The sequence below is a fragment of the Delphinapterus leucas genome, chromosome 2 (assembly GCF_059928025.1).
Source record: "Delphinapterus leucas isolate spDelLeu-1000000601 "Yukka" chromosome 2, BTC_Dleu_Yukka2, whole genome shotgun sequence".
Taxonomy (NCBI): domain Eukaryota; kingdom Metazoa; phylum Chordata; class Mammalia; order Artiodactyla; family Monodontidae; genus Delphinapterus; species Delphinapterus leucas.
The window spans coordinates 53851145-53877753 of record NC_143130.1 but is presented as its reverse complement, the minus strand read 5'-3'; the positions used below and the strand labels follow the sequence as shown (position 1 = coordinate 53877753).

The window sequence follows — 26609 nt, the reverse complement described above, 5'->3', positions numbered from 1 at the left end:
CCAGCTCCTGGGGCTGCTGCATCCCCTGGCCAGCAAGTCCCCACTGGCAGTGGGAGTTCTATAAGCCAAAAAGCCCCCTCCTTGGGGCTTATTTGAGTTCTGGAGAGGCTAACGTGTCAGTTTTGTAGAGGATCTGAGGTTTCAGAGATGGAATTTCATCCTTGTCATGAAAAAGATGTTTGTTTACTGTGGTCTCAAACACTTGAGCCCCTCTGCCAACAGATGAGGAACACAGGAGAATGTTCCTCAAGTGTTTTGGGATTCCTGTGCATGAAGGAGGCAAAGGGAGGTGCATCCTTCAGGAAATGAAGGATCTGGGGGTGTCATTCATGAAATCTTGGTGATGTGTGCATGGAATGTTCCTCAAGCTAATGCTTGAGAAGAAAACAGAGGTGTTGACAGGTTGGAGTCTTTAATTCGGCAGGGAGCTTTTGTGTGAGCAGCTTGGACCCGAGTGTTCCAAACCCAGCCCTTTACCAGGCCACATCCCTGGCCAGTGGTGGCACAAAAAGAAGAATATCTAGCACTGATCTGATGATTCTATTGAAAAGAGTTTCTGCTTTTCCAATTAGAAACTCCTAGGGAACTTTTTCCCCACCCAGTGCCTCTTTCCCTAATGCTAGAATGCCACCGACATGAAGGGGATTTCCAAGCAGCCTCGCTGGGGGGGTCTTTGAGCTTGCAGAGGTGTACACCAGGCTTTTGCATGCCCTCAGGCTGGACCGTCTCTCTGCGCTACCAAGAGCCTGAAGGAGATTCCGACCACCTGCCTGTGCTGTGACCTTGTGCTTTTGTGGGCCCTTTGATATCTACTGCCCTGTGCCATTCTGTTTTATCAATGCCAACAGATAACGTCCTCCGCCATAAAATAACAGTATACACCGCTTAGCTCAGAAGCAGGGGGGCAGTGCCCTCGCCTTGAGGAGGCAGCCAGACCACTGAACTCTGCCAAGTGGTCAGGTTGGACCCAGAGTGTGTCCCTTGTATAAGAAAGCCACATCCACAGTGGCCCTGGCAGGGGCATGGTTTCCCCGGTCTGTGCAAGGCTCCAGTGTACACATGGGTAAGGGCAACCCCGACTATGTCAGACTACAGGCCATCTGTGTGCACATGATGACGTCCCCAGGCCACCCATAACCTCTGGGCTTTCTCTCTCCACTGTCCCCTTAGCTGCTCTGACCTACAAATGCACACGGGACCAGTGGACAGTGTATTGCAGGGTCATCCGAGAAAAGAACCTCTGCCAGGACATGCGGTGGTACCAGCGCTGCTGCCAGACATGCAGGGACTTCTATGCAAACAAGATGCGCCAGCCACTGCCGCCACCAAGTTCATGACAGGCGGCCAGTGGTCCCACGATGCTCTGACATGAGGTCTGAGTCCTGACGACATGGCTAGTTGAAAGCCCACCCACCTGAGAGCACACCAGTCCTGCGGCTGGGACCCCCAAAGCACACCACGGCTCACCCAGGAGGCTGTCCCAAGAACCCAATTGCTTAGAACCTGAGAGTGGACTTGACGTTTGCTTAGTGCTTTTATACTTAATATATTGTTAACAGCCACTGGATGGCTTTCTACGGTAAGGAAAAAATAGGCATGAGTCACAAGATAGCTGTAATTTCTAAGGTTCCACGTACCTCAAAGGGAACACCTCTGACAGAAATCGTCAAGAGAAACGTCACAGGCGCCCGTCTTGGCTTTCCTCTGACGTTTGAATTCCCAGTGCTTGGTGTATCGGGGGAGGGGGAGGATATCCAAAAACGGAGACGTTTTACTTTAAAGCAGGCTTTATTCTGAAAGCCCGTGACACCCTGGATGGAAGGAGGCTTCTCTGGAGAGGCCGGGCTGCTGGAGCCCCCTTGACACCACAAGGACCAGCACGTGGCCCCTCCACCCTGTCAAGGAACGTGCTCTCTAGATCGCGGCTTTTCCTTGGAGGTCTTGTCCCTGAGAGTCTGAGTCTGTGTGAATTAAAAAGGACGCTAGGGCTGTGTAGTTCTGCATACCACCTATGTGGGGGAGAATATTCCAGAAGGGCTTGGGTTTGGGGACGTATCTAGTTTTCAGATCTCTGTTGTCCCCCACACAGGGAAACAGAAGAGCCTCTCTTCAAGGTGCTGTGAGAGGAGGCACGTGCTAATTTTGGCCTTGGGATTGCTTCCTGGCATAGAGGTGAGCTCAGGGCAGCTTTGGGAGGGGTGGAGGGGCTCCCCCTCTGCTTCTGGGGACCTCTGCTCTAGCCAGTACTTCATAAAGCTTTGCACCTTAGAGATGGCTTCCCATTAACCTTGGCCATCTATCTGAAGTTGATTCTTCTTAGAACCTCTGAAGACTCAGGCTCAGGCCTGGCGCTTCACCCTGGCACGGGGCAGGTTTCCTCCAGGACTGCTCAGCCTAGTGCCAGGATGGGTGGAGGAGTGGCCCGTGGCCAGAATGGCCACATACCCACCCAGCCTTCCCGTGGCCCAGACCTTGCAATGTTCGTCATTGTCATGCTGTCGTTGTTGACCCGTCTTAGTGGGGCAAGAATGACACTCAGAAAATCCGGAAGAAGGTATTTGCCTCCTACAGACACCTCATCCCTCAAAACAGAACTGTGCCCTCTCTGGAGCCCAGGGAGATGAAAAGAGTGTCCTCTGTGAAAGCACAGAAGATGGTAGGACCCTGCCCGCCCGGGAGCTGGGAGGAGGGGACCCGACATGCTGGGAGGTCTGGTCTGCTGACCAACTCGGTGGGCCTTTGATGGGTGCTTATATTCAAGGACTTTATCATGAGAAACCCACCCTCTCCTCCCTTATTTCAGAGGGGATCTTACTTAGGCTAATCTCCATGGGATCATCTCCAAGTGCTTCTTGATTTACTGGTGCTGTGTTTATGTATCTGTGTTTGAGTTTTTGATGTCACAACTTTAGAGTCAGCTTAAATCAGAAAGAAAAAGAAACACTCTGCCACCCAAGCCCGTCTTATGGGCTGTGTTTTGGTTTGTGATTTTTTTACTGCCCCAGAGGCAGAGAAGTGGTAGGGATGGCAGGGAATCTATTCAGTTCCACTTGAATCTGTGAGAAGTGTTGAGAAAACTCCTTAGATGTTCTGTGGAAAGACCCCAGAGGGTACCAGGCTGGGGCAGCCCACCTGCAAGGTAACCTCCAGCAGCTGCCCAGGGCCTGTGCAGAACGCTGTCCTCCCTGCTCTGGCTTGGCCACGAGCAGACTCCCCAGGCCCCTCAAAGTCTTGAGGAGCTAGGGCTCAGTTTCCCCCCAGCCCCAAATGGGCTGTACTTTACCACAGATGAACAGAAAGCTCTCAGCCTCAGGGGCTGAGGAGCAGAGTCGGGGCAGCAAGCTAAGGAAGCCGGGGCAGCCTTGCTTACTGTCTGCATGGGAACCATGGGCCCACCTGAGCTGGGCAAGCATATGCACATGCCCAGAGGCAAGCCCTTTGCCTGGTGCCTCTGAATCTCCCCCCTGGCCACCTTGACGGTATCAACTGGACGCCCCTGGCAAGGGCCCCACACCCTCAGAATGCAAATGACTGATTCAGTTATTGTTAAACATCCCTTTGGTTCCCCAAAGTTTGGGTCTTTCTGAGCTCTTTTAGCTCATGCTGGCACTGTCACTCTGAAATTCACCAGCCCGCCTTCTGTTCCCTTCACAAGCAATGATCAATTTCAGTGAAGCCATCATAGCACTCTTGCTCCACTTTGTACAGAAGACAGTGAAACCCTGTCATTACAACAGTGATGTTTCTTTATGGTTAACAATACCCTGTACTGTCACTCAAGTACTGTACCTTTTTGGTTGCACAAATGTGTTACTAACTACAGAGTCTCACAATCTTATGGTGCTATTTTCATTGGTGCAAATGAAACCCTCTCAGTTGACCATGGCTTGATATTATCAGAACACAGGGAAAGATCCTCAATGGCAGTAATATCATTGCTTTGTTCTCTTTTCTTCATTTCAGAGTCAAATGTATATATTTTCCATTAGCTAAAACTTACATTACGTACTGTACCCATGGTATTTTTGTTTTACTTTTTGGTGCTGGTTTGAAAGAAAAGAAAAAAAAAAAAGAACAGAAGACAAACATTGGACACCGCTGTAAATGAAAAATTAAGCATTTCATTGGAAGTGAGTTGAATATGTTTAATAAAATGTTCTTCCACAACAATTTTAAGCTGTCTGTGAAGTAAAAGATAAAAACCAGTCCTCGAGGGCTGACAGAGGGAGGCTGCGTCCTTTCCTTCTGCAGTGGTCACACCACTTGCTAGGACTTGGCTGCAAGGACTGCAGCCTGCCGACCACAGCTGTGGGCAGTGTCAAAGGTCACTGGTAAATGCAGCTCTGGCGGGTGGCTGCATCTTCCCAAGTGAGTGCTAACAAATCATTCAGTCCTGGGTCTCATCCCTGTGTGGCTGCAAAACCCTGGGTGGGGACATGAAAGTGTGACAGCTGTACAGTGAGTCTGTGAGTCTGATACAGAGCAGCTACCTCACTGGTGGAGCTGCCCAGGCTCCATGGGGGTGCAGTGACCCCTCTGCAGGGGGCCCCTATCATGCCAGAATGGGTACCTGCTCTCTACAACCTTGCCTCTTCAAGCTTTAGACCCCACCCCAATCCTGCTGGCAGCCCAACAGCTTCCCCACTCCTGCAGGTGTGAGCCAGACCTGGCCCTTCCTACCTCCCAGTCTGGGGACACAGCAAGGGCACCACACCATCATAATGAGGACCACTGCAGCCATTTGGACCCCATCTGGACCTGACATGGAGCAGAGATGTCACAGCTCCTGCTCTTGGAGGCGGTTGTCTCCTCCTGGTGTCAAGGGGAAAGGGCTCCCCACCCAAGAACTTGGAGGTTCATTAGACGGAGCGCCTCTTTTTAATGTTGGAGCAACACCCAGAAATTTCACAAAATAAAGACCATTTGTTTAATCGACAACTAACTGCCCATGGCCCCCTGGTTACCAAGAAACCTGTAGTTTGTGTTAATTCCCAAGAACCATCAGCCACCTGCCTCTGGGACCCATTAGAACCCTTTCCTCGCTCTGAGAGTTCTGATCTCTCTTCTGGGTTAACTTCTAACAGCCCTGATGCTATGTGATTTCTTTATAAGCTGCTTGGATTCCAGTTTGTTAGACGAAATTGACAAGCAATCAATCAGCAAGTGCTGAGTGAGCTTCTATTAGGAACCAAGCACTTCCTGGAGCCACCGAGAACACAAATGGACATAAGACCTGCTCTGGAGCCCACAGCCCCTCAGACAAGCCTGGAGTCCTGGACAACAGAGAATGAGTGAGAGCTGCAGGAACTCCAAAAAAGAAAGGTCAGGACTTCCCTTGTGGGTCTGTTGATTGCCCTCTGGATACAGGCTAGGAGGCTCGGCATTGGAATCCTTTACAGTGACGCTCGCCCTCTGCAAAGGCTTTTGGCAAAAGCCCCTATGTTTGTACTTCTACACAAATCTGCCTGCATCTATGTCCTCCTTCTCTGTCTGACAACTGACCCCATCCTCATGGAAGGCCAGCCCTCACACCTTTAATTCATCCCCCATTGCTTCTCTACACTCTGTCTCTATCTCCAAACTTTCATTAACTCTCCAGACCTCTCCCCTGGCTTTTGCCCCCTGCACTGCACTGACACTGTTCTTAACAGGTCACCAGTGACCTTCTGGGTATCATTTGCGGACATTTTAGGGTCCTATTCTCCACCTCTCAGCAGCCCTCTCCCTTGGGGGACATCCTCTTCTCCTGACTTCTCCTCCTCCTTCCTAGCTCCCTTTCCTCTGGCAGCTCTCTAGATGACAGAGCGCTCCAGAGCTAAGCCCTACACTCCCTTCTCTCTATATACTTTCTCAAGTATATAGGCTTGAGAAAGTATACTCAAGCTCAAGTCTTGAGTCTGGCTCAAGGCTTGAGCCAGACTCAAGGCTTTTAAAACCAGGTGCATTCTGGTATCTCCAAAATTAACCTCTTCTGTCCTGGCCTCTCTCTCGACCTCCGTATTCATACATGACCTCTCCATGTGCACAGTCAATCCCACGGGAAGCCCTGGGACTGGGACAGCCCTTCAGAGTCATTCCAGATCTGAGATTCAGTGGGGATGGCTCACCTCTCCTCCATGTGGGATCATCTGGGGTGGCTCCAAGGACAAATAGAGGCTGGGATTATCAGAAGACTCACACACTTGCATATCTGGCAGCTGATACCAGCCTTTAGAACTTCAGCTAGGACTGTTGCAGAACACCTACAAGTGGCATCGCCAAGGGGCTGCTTAGCAACCCTGAAGTATGATGGCACAGTTTCAGCGGCAAACACCCTGAGAGAGAGAGATGGGGACACTCATGAGAACCGTGTCACCTCACATGACAACTCAAAAGTTACACAGCATCACTTCCACCATCCTTACAAAGGCCCACTCAAGTTCAAGAGGAGGGGACAAAGAGTCAACCTCTTGCCGAGAGAATGGAAACGTTCTGGATGAGCAGGTGAGATGGGAAAAATTGTTGTGGTCATTTGGGGTAAGATTCACACACCCCCATATGCAAAATACACTCACCCCTCTCCCATCCTACCCCCAAAGTCTCATCCTATTTCAGCATTATGTTCAGACTCAAAGTCCAGGGTTGCATCATCTAAGTCAAGTGCAGGTGCGTGCAGACAGGCTTCCTCCCGTGGATCCTCAGATACAGCTTCCTGAGCAGTTTCTCTCAATTGGAAGATCAGTGAACTCAAAAGAGACATTATCTCCACCCAGTTCCCAACACCCAAGAGAAAATGGTGGGACAGCATGGGAGCACCGCTGTCAACACTCCCTATTTAAAAAGGAGGGGAAGCACATCGCAGTCCCTTTCCGTAACAGTTCTGAAGTCCAGCCTGGTGCACGTGACCAGTCCCATTAGGCTCAGCCCTGCTGCCTGGGAATGATTCTCCCTGGGCTGCCTCCAGACCCAAAGAGGCTGGCTGATTGTTGTAATCCACTCTTAATGGAAAGGGAAGCAAGATTCAGTCAAATGCCCTTTCCTTTGGAGAGGATATCCTGATATGCCCCAGACCACTGGACTCCTAAAAAACTTCACTGATGTAATGTTTCCTTGATTCGTCCTGGGGCTTATCTCCCACCCTTTAGAGTGCAGATACTGTACTAAGGCCTCTTTTTCCTCGCCTGGTCTGATTAACTGAATGCCATGGACACAGAGGGTCAATGCAGATTCTGTGGAGGGTGTGTACAGTCCAGGCCCTTTGGGGCTACACTGTAACAGAGTGGGAGAGTTAACATAGCCCTGGGGAAGACTGAGCATAAGTGGGTACTGGTGTCTGTCACACATGAATGTGAACTGGGTCTCCTTTCTAAAGGGATGGAAAAGAAAGCACTCGCCAGCTCAACAGTCATACATCTTGTGTCTGAACATTGTTAATCTGGCACAGCAGTGCGTTTGGGGCTAATTATTGGTTATGATTGTGGTAGTCCACTGTCATGTGACAGGACCCAATCTAAATTCTGTAGGGGCCAGACTGATGACCTACAAGGGGATACAATGGGGTCTTTAAGTGTTTCACTAAAATACTCCATTCTCACCGGGTTACAACATTGCTGTTGATTTACTATCTTGCCTGGGGAGAGGGAGGCAGTTTCACAGTATAACGTGTGTCTTCCTATGACAGTTCTCTATCCCACTGGCCAAGGACCAGGTTTCATCCATTCCAAGTGTACATTCAGGGACAGGGAAAATAATCACTGGTTGACCGCAAGGGCCCACTGGGTCCACTGTGAACCAAACATGAATCAGGACTCCATTTATTACATGAACTCCACCCCCCTTCCCTCTTAAAGAAGGACCAGGATAACACTCTGGGACCTCAGCAACAATATCAACTTGGATCCTGTGTGCAACAGGTAAATTGATTAATGATTAATCATTCTCAGCATTTTTATTATCTTTCTCCAGTGCATCCATAACACTCAGCAACAGCCATTGAATTTCTTTACCTTATAATTTCTATTTCCCTGTTTCTTTCAAATGACTGAGATACTGCACTACCAGTGAAAGTTTTAACCATTACCCTTTTCGGATGCCAGGGGCATGGGGTCCTTGTAGCTGACAGGTGATGCAGGTCTAAAATCCTATAGGATTTTAGATTCCTAGGATTTCTGATTCCTAGGACTATTCCTGGTACCAGCTGTCTTAGTTTGCATTCTTGGGAACCCAAACTAAGATATGTGGAGATGTCTGGGCAGAAGGTTCATTGGGAGGTGCCCTCAGGAACACTGATGGAGTGAGAGAAGCAGGGCTGGGCACAGGGAGATACGGACCTCTGCTACATTCGTAACAGGGGCTCGAATGATTCCATAGGGAACTTTGGAGCTGGAATGCTCTTTCAAAGTTGAGGCAAGGCCTTGGAGTATCATTGTCTGCGAGCTGCTCTGGGAAAGGGGTGTAATCTCGAGAGTCAGTTCCCTTATGTTGAGAGTGAGGCTGGGGATGGGCTCAGCCATGAGTCAGCCAATGCTGCTGGCAGCTGGGGGCATGAGGGCCGTAAGGGGCATCAGCGTGGCACACTGCAGCACCCACTGCATGCCTCAGACTTAGATTTTGCAACACAAAATTCCCAATCTCCTCCCTCTCACACACTCTTTTTACTCCAGAGGCTTCCCCATCTCAGTAAAGGGCACCAGTATCCACTAATGTCTGACATCAAAACCTCAAAGTCATCCTGTTTCCTCAGTTTTGCTCTCCACCCAGTCCAATGCAACCACAAATACCATTTGTTCTGCCTCCAAATTAAGTCTCTGATCTGTCCGCTTCTTCCTGTCTCACTGGCCACCACTGTGTGCTAAGTCACAAACCTCACCCCAGGACTCCACAAAAGCTTCCCAGCGACCTCCCTCCCTCCTGACTCTCTCCACACCCTAGTCAGAGTAAGATTTCAGAAACATAAATCATGGCCTTCCCCACTTAAAACCTTTCATTTGCCCCTGGAGTTTTCTCATCTCAAGCCCTGTGTGATCCAGCTCCTGCTGCCCTCTCCCACCCCACACACTCCCCTTTCTGTCCAAATCCTCCACCCTTGTCCCCACCCTTGGGCCTTTGCAGGTGTCTTTCCCTCTCTTTGCAATGTTGCCACCTGCCCCCAGTTCTTCCCAAGGCTGGTTATCTGCATCCTTTGTGTCACAACTGAAATGTTATTCCTTAGACAGATGTTCCCTCCCGGGCCCAGCAGCCATCTTTTCTCCCTCCTCAATACTTGTCATAACCTATCACTATTTTGTTAACTTTTTAACTTACATATTGTCTGTTTTCCCATTTAGAAAGCGAATTCCACCAGGGAGAAAACAGGTCCCTCTTGGGTATGGCTGGATCCCTGGTTCCCAGCACATGCATGTCCCAAGTGAGTATGCTTATCCATTGTTGGTTACAACTTATCTTGTTTCTTTTCAGATAAGTTCACGATTGTACCAGAAGATGTTTATACTGGATAAGAAAAGTGCACTCTAAATTCAATGATTCTTTTGCATATGGCTTAAATGATACAAATATTTGGACAACTAGCTGTAAGTCAATGAGAACAAGATGTTGGCTGTTTTTCAAATTCTCCCCCTTGTCAACCACCCCTTGCCAACAGAGACAGGTATTTTCAGGTGGTTTCCATGGTGATCTAGAAGCTGTTTTCTCTCCTTTTCATTTTATCTTTTGAAGAGGAGAGTGACAGATCAGGAGGCCAAGAAAGTCCCTGGTTTGCTGAGGATTTTGTAAAGCTTGTTGTGGCACCACCATCTGGTGTTTCTGGAATTAAAGTTTAACCACAGGGTTTATGGACTTATCAGGACAAATCCCTGTGCCTGGCTGGGTTCTAGTGTGACAGAAGTGCTCGCTCTGGGATTCCCGTGACCAGGACCACTCTTAACCACCCACCCCCCATGCACTATGAAATTGTCATCCCCTTGGCTTTGAAGCCCTTCTCAGAAAAACAACCCCTTTCAGGTCCTGAGCAGCTTCAGCATTGTAGGGTATAGCATTCAAAAATGACCAAGAAATTAGAAGGTTTTCCTCCAGGAATTTCTTATAACATTGGGATTTCCCTTGGAAAAGACTAGATACTCAGGTCTGAGGAATCCATCCCACTGTAAGAAAAATGTAAATGACCCAGTTAATCAAAGGATCCCTTGGTAGACAGAGCCCAGTCGAGCCAAAGCAAAACTCTTTTCTGGCAGAGCTATGAGAAGGACCAGCACACTACCAGGGCTGCCTGGGGACCTGCCCAGTTTCTGATATTTATCTACTACAGTCCAGTGCACAGAACTTATGCACACAGACGTGGAGGTCAGCTTACATGAGGCTCAGGGAAAATGGGCATGTCCCTCCAGTTTCCAACAGGCTCCTTCCTACTTCTTCCATAATCTGTCTCTCCTTCTCTCTCTCTCTTATTCATGCTTTCCACCTTGCTATCTCACTTTCTGTCTCCTTCTTGGGCTAGTATTTATTTATTCTCTTTCTCCCTCCCTATATCCATCTCTCCTTTTCTCTTCCATCCCTTTCCACTGCCTGCATTTTTTTCCCACTCTCTCCAATTTCAGATGATTTTCTACTTCTGACTTTGGACCTAGTGTCCATGTAGGAACTTCCACCAAGGGCGCACTCATAGGTCCCCAAGGAATGACGAGCTCCTCTAGGGGCTGAATTTCCACTGAGCCTTGAGATGATGAAGTACCCTTTAAAAATTCACTCTCAAACCACTCACCCAGGATCCTTGCAAACTAACTGCTCTTTAGAGGTTTTAGAGGTCTCTGGGGTCTCACTTCCAGCTTAATTCTGTGTGTGCCAATCACACATTCAGCAATCCTTTGGCTAATGATGTATCTCCAGCTATTGGCTTTCTTATCACTGAGGTTAGTTTTAATGTGCCAGTCGATAGTTATAAAACAGCATTCTGGAAGTTCTGTCCAAGGATTGCTATGTATTAACACATCATTAAAATAGTATATTGCAAAGTCAACATACGATTGTAATTGTTGACCTATCAAATACTGAAAAATTTGGAAACCTCGATGGAAGCCAAATGCCCTGTTATTAAACTGGAATATGGTAAAGGGAAGAGAGCCTGTTGCAAGTGTTGCAACAGGGCTGGTTTGATGTGTTAATGGTTTTTGCCAATATTGTTTTTTACAAAATAAGTATGTAATTTATCCACACATATTACATTATGATATATTCCATTTTTATTCTATATACACCTAATGGACATACACACACACATATAATGCATGCATGTGAAGTGTGACCACAGGGTATCTTGGGACAATCTGTTGTGGCCTATATAATGGCCTGAGAGAAATTCAGCAGCATCCCTGCATCCACATCACTCAGTTAGGACAGAGGACCCCAAGGCATCTGCAACACCCATCTGAATATATAAGTTATGGTATATAAAATTTATTCATATCATGACTCATATATTAAACAATCATTTTACAACATAAGCCAATAAATTTTTATTGAGCAGTGTGGTCTATGCAGGGTGGAGGGAAAGATGAATGATGCACAGTCCCCTGTCCTCAGAGAATCATAACAATATGTCGTTGTACCTTCTTTTGGCAAATAGAGGCTTTGCCCAAATGTGGAAAAATATTTAAGTCGGTTCAAAACTATTAGGGCTGTTGGCTCTGAATTCAGGGTAAACAAACCTCTGCCCAAGGAGAAATCAGATCCTCTGTCTTTCAGATGGGTCTAACTCAGCAAAGCCAGGTTCTCAAAATTGGAGTGCCTCCCTCATAAGCTCCCTGAAAAACATTCTGTGACTCTGACATTGCATTAACCACACTTCATAATGACGTCACCTGGGCTTCCCAAGCATATTAGGGGTCAAACGATATTGAATAGTCCTGGGTGGTTTTCTCTGTCCAGACCAAGTTCCCTGGCCATGGTGATGGATATCTGTCCACACACAGCCAGTCGCAGCTATGAGCTGGACTCTCACACGGCTATTTTAGGATTTTCAAAGAGATAAATCAAAGAGTAACATACATTTTAAAGAAACAGTAAGTCATGAGCAAAATCAAGTAGATAAGAAAAAAAACAAGAAAACTCAGAACTGACAAGCAAAGTCAAAAATGAAAATGAAAAACTCAAAACACTGGATAAACTCTGGAGATAAAGAATCAAAGAGAGGATTCATCATTGGAAGGTCGGGTTGAAAAATTTTAGCCAAAAAGCAGTACAGAGAAACAAAGGAATTTTTTTAATGAAAGTTTTGAAAGCTAAGAGTGAAATACGTTGAAAGGTATCCACTTTTGTCTAATAGGGGCTCCAGAGACAAGAACAGAAGAAATAGCAGAGGAGCCATATTTGAAAAGATAATAGCTGAAAATGTCCAAGAATTGAAGAAAGACATGAGTCCTTATACCAAAAGACATCACAAATAGTGAACAGAATAGAAAGAAATCCACACCTCACACATAGTAGTGAAACTGCAGAAACCAAGGATGAAGAGGAAATCTTAGAAGCAACCAAACAAAAAAGAGAGATAACCGCAAAGGAACAACAGTTACCTGACAGCAGATGCCGGGAGGGGATGGAGCCATATCTCTAAAGGGCTGAGAGCAGCCAGGGTGACTTCACTGTTGTTCAGTCCTCCATTAGGGTCCCATGGGACACACGGTGGGAAACAAATGCTGTCCAGAGTCTCCAATAATTGACAGGGGTCCATCTTCATGTTCCTGGCCCCCCCATCCATCCATTCATACAAAAGCCAGAAACCTGAGAATCAGCCCAGAGACAGAACATCCCCAAGGCCTGTCACTTTCTGTCTTTAAAACTCTCTTTAGTCTGTCCCTCTTCCCCATCCCCGCGGGGATACTGTTCTGCTTCAGGCCCATGGCAGCAGCCTCCAGCCACCACACCAATACTAAAGTGACCTTTGGAAGACCACTGTCTAATAAGGGCTCCCTTTATTGCTTCCCTGCTCAAAGCCCATCCCTGGCTCAGCTTCATAGCAGCCTGGTCCCTCTGTTCCCCCTCCTGCACCCTGCCTGGGCCTGTCTGTGGACCCCCAACTGTCCAAGCCAGGAGTCTGCAAACTACGGCCCACCAGCCAATTCCTTCCCACCGCCTGTTGTTATAAATAAAGTTTACTTGGAACAAGCCACGCCCACCTGTTTGTGTACCTCTTGCGGTTGCTTGTGTGCTGCAGACAGAGCCCAGTAGGAGGACTGGACGGTCTGCAAAGCCTAAAATACATAACGTGCGACTCTTCACAGAAAATATCTGCCAGCCCCACTCTAAGCGCTCTGAAATCTCCAGCTTTTCCCCTCAGCCTGAACGGCCTCTCCTGTGTCTGCCCATTTGCACGGCCCCGTGCCCTTGCCCCCCGTGAGGCTGCTCTGCGTTGGCCGCTGTGTTCGGATCCCAGCATTCCATCCGGTGGCCACATCATCTCCCCATGAGGCCGCGAGCTGCTGCGGGTTTGGTTCTGGGCCTCCCTGGGCTCAGCTCCCGGCCCAGGGGGACACTGGGTGGGCGAGAACCCACTGGCAGAGGAGAGAGAGCATGAGAGAGAGGACAGTCATTCCAGGGACGGGCTGCTGGCATCTGTCACCGTGGCACTGTGAGCTCAGCGTTCAGGAAGGTACTGGGCCTGTGTCTCCGTCACACCAGGTGGGTCTCTGGTCCCTTTCACTGGCTGAAACACTCGGGCACTCCAGGCTCCTGGGTCAGCAATGGTGCCTCCTTTTCTCTCTCCTGTTCTTAATGACACAGTGGGAAATGTGTCTGAGCTTGGACTATGAGGGTCACCAGTCCAAGAGTGGCTCCTGAGATAACACTTTTACCCCCCAGGAACACCTCATCCTTGCAGACTCCAGTGGAGGCAGCTTCCTGTAGACCTTTAACTGAGATGCGACAGGGTTAAAGATGGTTAAAGAAAGCAAGCCTTGTTCCCTCACAGATGCTGCCTATTTCCGTTCTCTTGCAGCCTATTTGGACATGCCCTCTGCCCAGCCCCTGGCTGTGGGTTGGTGCCCAGCGATGCCACACCACTGCTCTCAGCACGAGCTTCTAGGTAACGCTAGGTACAATACTTACAATTATCCTGACTCCTAAGAATCTCATGCGATATATTTTTACCTCCACATAAGTTGATCTTTTCATGAGGCATAATAATTCCAGGCAGGGGCACAACTTCTCACCCGTGCCCTTGAATGCTGCCTCCCCACCCCTCTGCCCACACACACTCCTGCCCTGTGTGCCCCTCCTCATGGCCCTCCCGGCACCACAACCACCCCTGCCTCTTTCCAGTCTCTCAAAGGCCACAGCCTGGCAGGTGCTGGGCAAGGTTGGGGCATGGCCCCAGGTCCCCCCATTCAAGGCACAGCTGGGGAGTGACTTGAGGACTGTGCCTGTCCGTGAAAGATGTCCAGGCTACCAGAGCTGAGGTGCAGTGCCAGAGAGCCGTGTGCTTCAGTGTGAGACATGTATTATCCATGTCTTTTCTGTTTTCTGGTGCTTTGACATCTGGGGTCTTGCTGAGCCTGGAGGGCCTGCCCCTCCCAGGGCTGGCCAATTCCTAGACTAGTCTGAGAGCGTGCTCCTCACATGCAAACCAACCTGTCCAGAGCCCACACCCCCAGCCACCTCCTCTATCAGGCTCTCACACTCAGGGCCACTCTCCACCTGCCCTAAAACGCAGGGCCAGGTACTAGAAAACTAGGGACAGCCCTTAGACACTCCCAGCTGATATTATTTTAACCAGGGAATCCTAAGCCTGCTTACCCTGCCTCCCCTGTTCCTTCCTACAGAAACCACAATAAAGGGTTTTGCCAAAAAAAAAAAAAAAAAAGGCTTATCCCTTATCTGCCCCCCACACCCTCTGCCTCCTGACCAGCCCCGGTGCTTCCCATGTAGCCCTGAGTGGCATAGCCTGCTCCCTCCTCTTGTGACTTTGTGAGTCACAAACTATCTTGTCATTGGCAATCGTCTCCTAATCTGTCAGCCTTGCTGTACCTCATGAATTCTGGGAATACACTATATTTTACAACAGGACATGAAGAGGAAAGTGGTCCTGACTCTTGGGAGGATGAAGACAGGACTCACAGGTGGACACTCAGGGCCTGTTTGCCTGGTTCCATGGAAGGGAAGTAGAAGGGTCAAGGGCTTGTGTCTAAGCAAGTGGTCAACAGCCACCTCCTGCCCTGCCACGCTCAGCCACCCACTCTCAGCTGACCCATGGCCTGCACTTCCTTCTTGGTGTGAGAAATGCACCTGAGTCGTGGTGGCTCTCCTTTGAAAGGGAAAATACTAATAAATAATACCAAAATATTTATTCTATCTCATTATCATGCAAGCTTCCTGGTGTTTTGAACCTTCTGTCTCCCACCCTGGACTCCAGCCACCTGTAAGCCACAATGCACCTATCAGAATTCAAAACCGCCCCCCAGAGGCCTGAAGGAATTCTGGCTGCTGGGTCTAGGTCTAGAGATAGAGTTTTGGGTGAAAGCACCTCAAAATGAAGTCCTATTACCTTTGAGTAATAAAGAGACACCCAGGGCATCCATCACTCTACAGACAGAGTGGATGCAACCACCTTCACCAGCAGGGATGCCCCAACCAGGGAGGCGCTCTTGTCTTTACCTCTCACAAAACAACAAGAGTGGAGACTGATTTGCTCTGCTTAATAGAATATGTGAAAAACCTCACAGAGAGGTTATTGAAGGAGAAGTAAGGATTTGGCAGGCAGAGGAGAGGAAAGGGCATTCTGGGCAGAAAGGACAGACCGTGCTGGGGAACGGAGATGGATGGAAAGTTGCTGGAACTCGGGCTGCAGTATTGTGGACGTGACAGGAGTTGAACCTGGAGATGCAAAGACCAGTATGTTCCTAGTTCTGCACCCCTGGGGCCCAGCACTGGGCCTGACACAGATGAATGGCTCAATAAAGACTTCTGGATAAATGAACGAGGACAAGAAGTGGCTGTGGTCAGACACATGGGACCGTGAATGCCTGAGCAACAGCATTTTGCCTTCTGCGTGAAGCAGGCTGGCTGGGCTCCAGGCAGAAAAGGACACCTGATTAGACTTCGCTGCTTCTGAGAGCCCATGCCAGGATAGCCATGCGTGTTTCTGGGCTGAGTGAGGGGAGCTGGTTAAGCCATGTCCCTAAAATAAATAGCTTGTACTGTTTGTCCCTCAAGGACAAAATATGGTTCATGGAACTTGTCTCATTATTTCTTGCAAAATACACATGCAAAGCATAAGCCAGCAGACTCCCACTCCCCAGCTTGTTTAGAGAGTACAGATTTTTGCCAAGGTCACAGAGCACATTAGGGGTAAAAGCAGCAAAGACCCTCAGCCTCTATCTTAACTATGCTTCTCTTGGTTTTTTTTCCCCTGCCTCAGCCAAGGGCCAAGGCTGATCTACCAACCGTGGCCAAGGCCCTATCTGACGTCTAGGCCCGGCGCAGGGTCCCTCTCCCCCAGCTCACAGCAGCGTGCTTCTGTCCTCTGCGATTGTCTGCTTTGGGGGTAGGTGAGACTACAGCCCCTGAAGGGAGAGGAGGTGGCTCGCGTATGTCTGGAAAAAAGCAGGGAGAGGTGTGAGCTGGACCCAAGTGACTATGGGCCTGGCCCAGCCCTGTTGGCAATGTTCAGGTGGTAACATTTCCCAGCTGTGTCCCGTGGAGGCTCCCTTCACAAACACCTCCTTGGACCCTCTGGAAGGCTCCAGCATCTTTATGTGATTCCCAATCCCTCATTCTGGCGCTGGAAAGCTGGCTGCCCAGTTCCACTCAATAATTTTAACAAATATTCATTGAGCGCTTGTTGTGTGCCAGGCACTGTGCTAGCTGATGTCACCTGCACAATAGTTTAGGTTCTGTGCTAAGGGCATTAGGAGTCAGAGCATACGTGGGAAATATGACAAGCATAGTCCTGCTTCATGAGCTTATGGTTTGAAATCCTCCCATTTCAGAGGGTCAGTGCAATATAGTAGAAAGATCACATCTTAAAGAGACCTGGATTCAAGACACAGATCTAGCTTCTTACAGCTGTTTATTATATAGCATTATAATGGAAGTTTGGGTTGCTAGAAAGACCAGATGCCTGACCAAAATTGTCAAACCAAGAGGCAAAACCAGTTACATGTCTCTTAAACCCCTCACCTACTTAATCTAGCTAAAAGCACTAATGACTAAAGGATTTCTTTGGAGAGAGCTGTTGGTGTGCTGTGAGAGAAAGAGAGCGGGAAAGAGAGAGATGGAGGGAGGGAGGGGTATAACAAGTGCTCTGTATCTTGTCTTATAAGGACACTAATCCTATTAGATCAGGGTCCCACCTTATGACTGCATTTAACTTTAATTACCTCCCTGTAGGCCCTATTTCCAAATATAGTCATACTGGGGCTTAGGACTTCAACATATGAATGGGGCAGGGGAACACAATTCAGTTCATAGCAGGCTGTCAGCTGCTTTGATGGCAGAGCAAATGAGAGGCAGCTGCACCAAGATCAGCCTGCATTTCCAGAAAGTGTCAGAATGTGTGGGCTCTATATGAAAGAGGGCCAGGGTAGGGGCCATGGATCCTGTCCAAGAAGACTGTGTTGTGAGGGGACCACAACAAGGGTCCAACTGTGACCTGTCAACATCCCAGGAGCTGAAGAAGGAATGTCAGCCACAAGAGGAGAAAAGTATGTCTCCCACACAGCTGGACAGGTGAGAAATCCCAGCAGATGATGGGGTGATGGGTGTGTATCTCCAAACAACCCGTGAATGTGCTCTAGGAGAAAGGCCAGCCTTAAGTGACTGCAAGGCTCAAAGAATGCTTCTACCACATAGTTGCATCAGTAGGAACTTTCCTGCTTCCTTTTTCTCTCCATCCTCCCCATGTCCACAGAGGAAGAAGAATGCCCAGGTGGGGAAAGCTCAAAGAGACTTACCATGGACCCCCTCCCCCAAGCAGGTTTGTGGCCCAAACCAAAGAAGGAGGAGTCGTTTCAACTTTAAATAAGTTCAGAGCTTGGATTATTAAATGGAACTAGATATTTTTATTACTGAATTGAGACCATATTTTGCAACTTTAATTGACTTGAGAAAGTGACTGGAAAACTGTTTTTATTACCTAGGAGAGACTAGAAAATTCATGGGCCAAAATTTTTATCCAGGGCCAGGGGAAGAATGAGCCTCACAGAGTGGATTTACAGAAACAGTGAAGAGGCAGCAATAAGATGCTTCATGATCACCCCAACCATGGAGTTTTTGTGTGCCACAGGTATGTGAGGTGCATGGTCTTTTCATCTTAAAATGGGGATAATACAACCTACCATGAAAGATTGCTCTGAAAATTAAACTACATATGTTGATGTGTACAAAAGCCAGGTAAAGAAGCCTAAGACAGAGCCTGGTACACAGCAGATCCAAAGAGATGGTGGTCGGTGTTATTGTTCAAGATAATAATAGTAGCTAGACCAGTAGCATTAAAAAGTGCCTTAGCAGTATGCAACTCCAAGCTTGCTTTGTGTCTTGCCACTCCAAAGTTTCTGGTCCTGTGGGGCTCTGAGGAATTAAGTCCCCAACTGCAAGGAAACCTGGCCCTTCTCTCCAGCCTAATACAACTTTTGAATTTTATGTGGAAATCTTAAACCACTCCTCATTTGGTCTCCATTTAGAGCTTTGAATATATAAGATATGCTGTATATGGTTTCTCCCCAGACACATGCTGAATACTAATCACTGTTTTCCAGAAAACTCAGCATCTGGGCAGCTATCTAGCCCCTGGGATCACCGATGGAATTGGACTAATACCAAGGACTGGTTACCACAATACGTCATCTACTCATGAATATCATTAAATGAGCTTTGTTTCAAGAAACCTTAAACCTTCAACTTTTAGCTCATTTTAGTCTTTTCTCAGCACTCAGGAACATGATTAATGGTGACACCATGCCATGAATAAGTTATACATGGCTCAAACTCTAATCTACAATTGATTAGTTCTTTAACAATGGCCCTGAATAATGTGGTGTTAATGGCCAGCCCTGGTGGTCTGCTCCTACCAGAAACCCATTACTAAGTCTACCCTGTGTTTTACAGCATCCCTGCCGGAGCCCAATATCTACTAAAGGGGGCAAATGCTTTATTTAATGGTTACTAACTATGTGCAATTGGCTAGAGGAGTATAGACAATGTAGAGGTTACTGCCCCAGCCTTCTAAAGACAAGATGGAAAATACTATATTTTTAAAGTCAATTTTCCCTCAAGTGGGTTATGTTCCTACAGCTTGGGAAATAGATGTCCTCACATGGCACTTGGGATGAGGCAGGGAGAGAAGGCAGCCTTGGAAACCAGCAGAGGTCAGTGGTTGCACAGATAGGAAGTAAAACTCTTATAGCCCCACAGGATGCCTGAAGCTGTGGGGAAAGAAGATGAATTAGTGAAGCGGAATGAACAGGAAGGCAGAAGAGGCAGATGGCAAAGAAATGAATCCACATGAAGAAGTAAGAGGACTGGTAAAGGTAACTACATAGGTAAATATAATAGGCAGTTGCTATGAAATGGAAATTTGTATCCCTCCAGGACTCATATGTTAAGCCCTAATCCCCAGTGGAATGGGATCATATTTGGAGATAATTAGCATTAGTTTAGGTCATGAGGGTGGGGCCCTCGTGATGGGATTAATGCCCTTATACAAAAAAGAAGAGACAGGAGATCTCTCCACCACGTTGAGGATACAACTAGAAGGTGCCCATCTGCAAGCCAGAGAGAGGGCCCCCACCAAAACTCAACCATCCCAGCACCCTGATCTTGGACTTCCCAGCCTCCAGAACTGTGAGAAATAAATGTTTTTTAAGCCACTCAGTCTATGATATTTTGTTATAGCAGCCTGCATTGACTAAGACAACAGTAGAATTTAATTTTTTTTGTTTGTTTGTAACTCCTTTCTTCTCCTATATAATTTAAAAGGCAACTGCATAAAACAGTAATTTTAAGTCTGTGTTGATGGGTGCATAATGTATAGAGGTGTAATTTGTGACAAGAGCATAAAGAAAGGAAGAGGAAAGTGAGCTATGTAGAAGCAAAGTTTTTGCATACTATTAAAATTAAGTTTGTATTTTTCCAAACTAGATTGTTATAAATTATGATGTTAATGGTAACTCCCACGGCAACTACTAAGAAAATAACTCAAAATATATATAATAAAAGAAACAAGGGAATTAAAATGGTACACTAGATAATATCTTTTTTTTCCAAGTATGAAACATTTTTTTATTGAAGTATAGTTGATTTACAATGTTGTGTTAATTTCTGCTCTACAGCAAAGTGATTCAGCTATACATATACATACATTGTTTTATATATATATATATATTCTTTTTCACTATGGTTTATCTTAGGATATGGAATATAGTTCTCTGTGCTATACAGTAGGACCTTGTTGTTTATCCATTCTATATGTAATAGATCACATCTACTAACCCCAAACTCCTAGTCCATCCCTCCCTCATCCTCCTTCCCCTTGGCAACCACAAGTCTGTTCTTTATGTTTGTGAGTCTGTTTCTGCTTCATAGATATGTTCATCTGTGACATGTTTTAGATTCCACATATAAGTGATATCATATGGTATTTGTCTTTCTCTGTCTGACTTACTTCACGTAGTATGATAAACTCTAGGTCCATCTATGTTGCTGCAAATGGCATTATTTCATTCTTTTTTATGGCAGAGTAGTATTCCATTGTATATATGTACCACATCTTCCTTATCCATTCATCTGTCAATGGACAATTTAGGTTGTTTCCATTTCTTGGCTATTGTGAATAGTGCTGCTATGGGGTACATGTATTAGAGTTTTGTCTGGATATATACCCAGGAGTGGGATTGCTGGATCATATGGTAATTCTATTTTTAGTTTTCTGAGGAAATTCCATACTGTTTTCCATAGTTGCTGGACAACTTACGTTCCCACCAACAGTATAGGAGGGTTCCCTTCTCCTCACCCTCTCCAGAATTTGTTATTTGTAGTTTTTAATTATGGGCATTCTGACCAGTGTGAGGTGGTACCTTATTGTAGTTTTGATTTGCATTTCTCTAATAATTAGTGATGTTGAGCATCTTTTCATGTGCCTATTGGCCATTTGTATTTCTTCTTTGGAGAAATGTCTGTTTAGGTCTTCTGCCCACTTTTCAATTGGGTTATTTTTTTGTTGTTGAGTTGTATGAGGTGTTTGTATATTTTGGAAATTAATCCCTTGTCAGTCGCATTGTTTGCAGATATTTTCTCCCATTCTGTAGGTTGTCTTTTTATTTTGTTTATGGTTTCTTTTGCTGTGCCAAAGCTTGTAAATTTGATTAGGTCCCATTTGTTTATTTTTGTCTTTATTTCTATTGCCTTGGGAGACTGCACTAAGAAAACATTGGTATGATTTATGTCAGAGAATGTTTTGCCTGTGATCTCACCATACACAAAAGTAAACTCAAAATGGCTTGAAGACTTAAACATAAGAGATGATGCCATAAAAATCCTAGAAGACACAAAAGAAGGCAGCAATGGAGGAATTTTAACACAAAAGAAGGCAGCAATGGAGGAATTGAGGAATAAAAACACATAAGACATATAGGAAACAAACAGCAAATGGAAGACATAAATCCTACCCTATCAGTAATTACATTAAATATAAATGGATTAAACTCTCCAATTAAAAGGCAAAGATTGTCAGACTAAATTTTTTTTTAAAAAGATGATCCAGCTATATGTTGGATTTACAGCATATAAATCTTACTAGAGATTTGATTTGGATTCGAAGACACAAATAAGTTGAAAGTAAAAGGATGGCAAAAGATAAACCATGCAAAAAGTAACCATAAAAGAGCTGGAGTGGCTATACTAATATCAGAGAAAATTGACTTTAAGGCAAAAACTGTTACTAGAGTCAAAGAATAAACTTTATAATGATAAAAGGGGCAGTCCATCAAGAATATCTAACAGTTATATCCACACCTAACAAGAGTCCCAACGTACATGAAGCAAAACTGACAAAATATAAGTAAAACTAGAAAATTCAACAATAATAATTGCAGATTTCAATGCTCCACTTTCAATAATGGATAGACCAACTAGATATAAAACCAGCAAGGAAACAGAAGAGTTGAACAACACTACTGATCAACTAAATCTAACAAATTCTATAGAATATTCCACCCCAAATCAGTTACACATTGTTCTCAAGTACATATGGAACATATGTGTACATTGGAAAGACCAATAGGCCAATAAAAACAGTCTAAGTAAATTTTTAAAAGATTCAAATCATACAAAGCATGTTCTCCTACCACAATCAAATGAGAGAGCGATAACAGAAATTTAGGGAATCAACAAATATGTTGAAATTAAATACACTACTAAATAACCAATGAGGGGACTTCCCTCGTGGTCCAGTGGTTATGAATCCACCTTCCAATGCAGGGGATGCGGGTTTGATCCCTGGTCAGAGAACTAAGATCCCACATGCCATGGGGCAACTAAGCCCGCGCACTCTAGAGCCCATGCGCCACAACTGGAGAGTCCACCTGCCACAGCTACTGAGCCCGCACGCTCTGGAGCCTGCAGACCACAACTAGAGAGAAGCTCACATGCCACAACAAAAGATCCTGCATGCTGCAACGAAGATCCCACGTGCTGCAACTAAGAACCGATGCAGCCAAATAAATAAATAGATTAAAAAAACATAACCAATGGGGGCTTCCCTGGTGGCGCAGTGGTTGAGAGTCCGCCTGCCGATGCAGGGGACATGGGTTCATGGCCCGGTCCGGGAAGATCCCACATGCCGCGGAGTGGCTGGGCCCGTGAGCCTGCACAGACCTGCGCGTCTGGAGCCTGTGCTCCACGATGGGAGAGGCCACAACAGTGAGAGGCCTGCGTACCACAAAAACAAAACAAAACAAAACAAAACAATGAGTTAAAGAAGAAATCAAAAGGGAAACTGGAGCATACTTTGAGATGAATGAAAATGAAAACTCAATATTCCAAAACTTATGGGATGCAGTTAAAGTAGTGCCCAGAGAGAAATTCATAGCTACAAATGTCTATGTCAACAAAGAAAAAAGCTCTCAAATCAATACCCTAAGCCTGGGTTCAATCCCTGGCTGCAGAACTAAGACTCCACATCCCACAAGCCACATGGTATGGCCAAAAAAAAAAAAAAAGGAAAGAAAATAGAAAGGAAGAGCAAACTGAACTGAAAGCAGTCATATGGAAGGTAACAATAAAATGAAAGTAAAAATAAACAAAGCAAAGAACATAAAAACAAGAGCAAATCAAGACTTAAAAATTCTTTGAAAAGATTAACAAAATTGACATTTTTTAGCTAGAATGACCAAAAAAATAAACAAATAAACAGAAGATTCAAATAACTAAAACAAGGAAAGAAGTGACTTTATTACCAAACTTACAGAAATACAAAGAATTAAGAAGGGAATATTATGAATAATTGAATGCCAAAAAATTAGATAACCTAGATGAAATGGACAAAATTTTAGAAAGACACAAACTACAAATACTAATTCAAGAAGAAGTAGAAAATCTAAACAGATCTACAGGAGATTGAGCCAGTAATCAAAAACTTCCAGCAAAGAAAAGGCTAGGACCAGATGTTTAAGAAGAATTAACACTAATACTTCACAAACTCTTCCAAAAAATAGAAAAGGAAATTTTTCTTAACTCATTCTATGAGGCCAGTATAAACTTGACACCAAAACAGATGAAGACATCACAAGAAAAACTACAGATCAATATTCCCTATGAATACAGGTACAAAAGTCCTCAACAGAATACTAGCAGATTCCAGCAGTATATTAAGATTGTACACCATGACCAAGTGAGATTTATCACAGGAATGCAAGGTTGGTTCAACATACAAAAATTAGTCAGTGTAATTGTATCTGTTCCTATTGCTGCTGTAACAAATTACCACAAATTTAGTGGCTTTAAAACAACACAAATTGATTAAGCATCTTTAAATATCTCTCTCTCTGTTCATCATCACAACACCTTCTCTGACTCTGATCCTCCTATGCTACCTCTATAAGGACCCTTGAGATTACATTAGTTTCACCCAGATAATCCAGGAAAATCTCCCCATCTCAAAATCCTTAACCTAATCACATTTGCAAATTCCCTTTTACCATGTAAAATAACATATTGACATGTTCTGGAAACTAGGACTCAGACACCTTTGAGGTGTCATTATTTAGCATACCACATGTTTATAGGATAATATCAATAGAATGTTATTAGATATTGATAGAATTGATGGAATTAAATATTAATAGAATAAAAGGGAAAAATCATATAATCATCTCAATAAATTCAGAATAAGCATTTTACAAAATATAACATCCTTTGATAATGAAAACACTCAATAATCTAGGGATTAGGGAGAAGGGAACTCTCTCAACCTGATAATCTAGGGAGAAGGGAAATCCCTCAACCTGATAAAGGACATCTATTGAAACACACAGCTAGCATCATACTTAATGGTAAAAGACTGAATGCTTTCTCCCTAAAATCAGAAATAAGACAAGGATGTCTGCTCTTGCCATTCTTCTCCTGAAAGGTGGCATTTTCTGAGTGGACATCCTGTCCCATCTTTTTATATCCTAGGATCTTCCTTGATGGACAGAATTCTCCTCATCCCCAAACATTCCCATCCCCCTGCACTGCCTCCCCACCACACACTTGGCATCTGAGGGACAGTGGCTTTTGCAGTTTGTACCAGGAGAGAGATGAGGTATAGCCTACAATGAGCCATCAGGAGAAGCCTTCAAATCCTCCTCCCTTGCCCAGGAATCCATCTGATGGTCACAGCAGCCTGCGTAACAGACAGGGGTGTGAAAAGATGAAAACCTTCATTGCAAGTCAGGTGATTTGCCTCCAGGGAGTGGCTAAGCTGAGACCAGAACCTCCTCTGGCCTCTGACGTTCGGACCCAGTGACTTGGGGGGGTGGTAGGCAGCTTCCACAATTGAAAGGGAGAGGGAGGCAGGGGAAGAAAGAGAAAGAGCCAGGCCAACAATTGCAGAAGAACAAGGGCATTCCCCTGGCCGGGCCCAGGGCAATTAGTAGTAGAACCTTAGGCAGAGTCTGTGACCTTCCCCTAGCAGAGCATTATTCTGCTCCCCAGTCTGCTCATGGGAGCATCAGAGTGTCACAAGTCTCCCTGGCTTGGGACCAATTAGTCTATGAGATCCACAACAGAGATTTCAGATTTAAGTCCAGGATCTTGGCTTAGGGAGGGCCACAGCGGGACACCTTCAGACCCTGTGGGCCAGATGTTTGGAGCTGCTGCCCTTAAATCCCTCCGTGCTTCCAGCTTCAACCTGCAGCCTTCAAGCACGTGAGCCTCTGCCCAGCACGAGACTTGGGAACACATAAGAAATCAGAGGCCCTAAAGGTCAGGGGCTTGCTCAGAAACACATCTCTTGAAAGTTCCCAGTTTAAAGGTGAGATCCAGGGGAAGGAGCATAGAAGGTCTGGCAAAACCGGTGGAGCTTCTTTTGTCAGCTTTCCCGCGTCTCTCACAAGGAAGGCCTGTGCTGGAACCCGGAGCCTTCTGAGTGACAAGCCGCAGCCTACCTTGGAGGAAACTGAGCCATGGACAGTAGGAAAACCACGATCATTGGTATCAAAGATATGCGAGTTTAAATCCAAGATCTGCCACTCACCAGCTGCCTGATCTCCAGCAAAAGCAGGCAGTGAGGAGGCTCTGCCAGGCTGGACCCACCGCGACGTCACAGTGCCCCCTGCCGGCCGGGCGCCCTCACTCCGTGCTCTCGGCCAGGCTGAGTCGCCACGCTCCTCCGCCTTCCACCCACCTGGGCGCACACCTGGGCCCATACCTGAGCCAGCACCAGGACACGCAATGCCACGTCAGGGCCATCAACCTGGACCTAAGTCTTCCCGCGTCGCCTAAAAGGGAAGAGAGAACACAGACAGGAAGGTGTCAGCCCCTGAGGGAGGAAAGCTACAGGGGGCTCTTCAACAGTCCTGCAGGGCGGTGGACAGGAGGAAGGGAGTTGGATTTCTACCCCAATTTTCATCAGGATAACTTCTGAGCCAAGCACAGCTTTGTGAGCCTCAATGGACCCCTAAGCCTGCCATCAACTGGGCATAAAGAGGGAGTCCAGTAGCAATTATATCCATTCTATAAACAAAAGCTACTGTTATTTGCCATACAAGTAACAGGTATCTTGTGAGCTAGTAATTCATCTATCAAGCATTCATTGAGATTCTACCCCGTGCCAGGTCGTGTTCTGGTGTTTGGGATGAAGAGACAACGAGCACACCTACATACACACATACTCCTCTCCCCTTTACTTCATCTGCATTATATTTTGACATAGCACTTATTACCATCTAAAATATCATTTAATTTGCTTTTTCTCATTTTAATATCTGTTACCACACATGTGTGCACACACACATTTCTATTGTATCCCTAGCACTAAGAAAAGTGCCTTAGAAATAGTAGGTATTCAGTTAGTATTTATTGACTGAAGGAGTTCACGATTTAGTAATCTGACTTATCCCTCAAATTTCCCTTAATATTGAGGGGTTTATATTCTCTGTTTTATAGATGCT

At 46.0% G+C, this 26609-nt stretch overlaps 1 protein-coding gene across 3 annotated transcripts in view; it reads left to right on the top strand.

Moving 5' to 3' along the window:
* ADAMTS17 (ADAM metallopeptidase with thrombospondin type 1 motif 17) overlaps window positions 1-13350 on the top strand; it is a 359591-nt gene extending 346241 nt beyond the window's left edge. For 2 of the 3 annotated variants that reach the window (XM_022598898.3, XM_089906892.1), the window contains one exon: window positions 1171-13350. In XM_022598898.3, coding sequence (XP_022454606.1) covers window positions 1171-1337 — 167 coding nt within the window. In that variant the 3' untranslated portion in view covers window positions 1338-13350. The remainder of the gene's footprint in view (window positions 1-1170) is intronic. The other variant, XM_089906891.1, reaches the window with a different exon arrangement.
* The last annotated feature ends 13259 nt before the right edge of the window (window positions 13351-26609 follow it).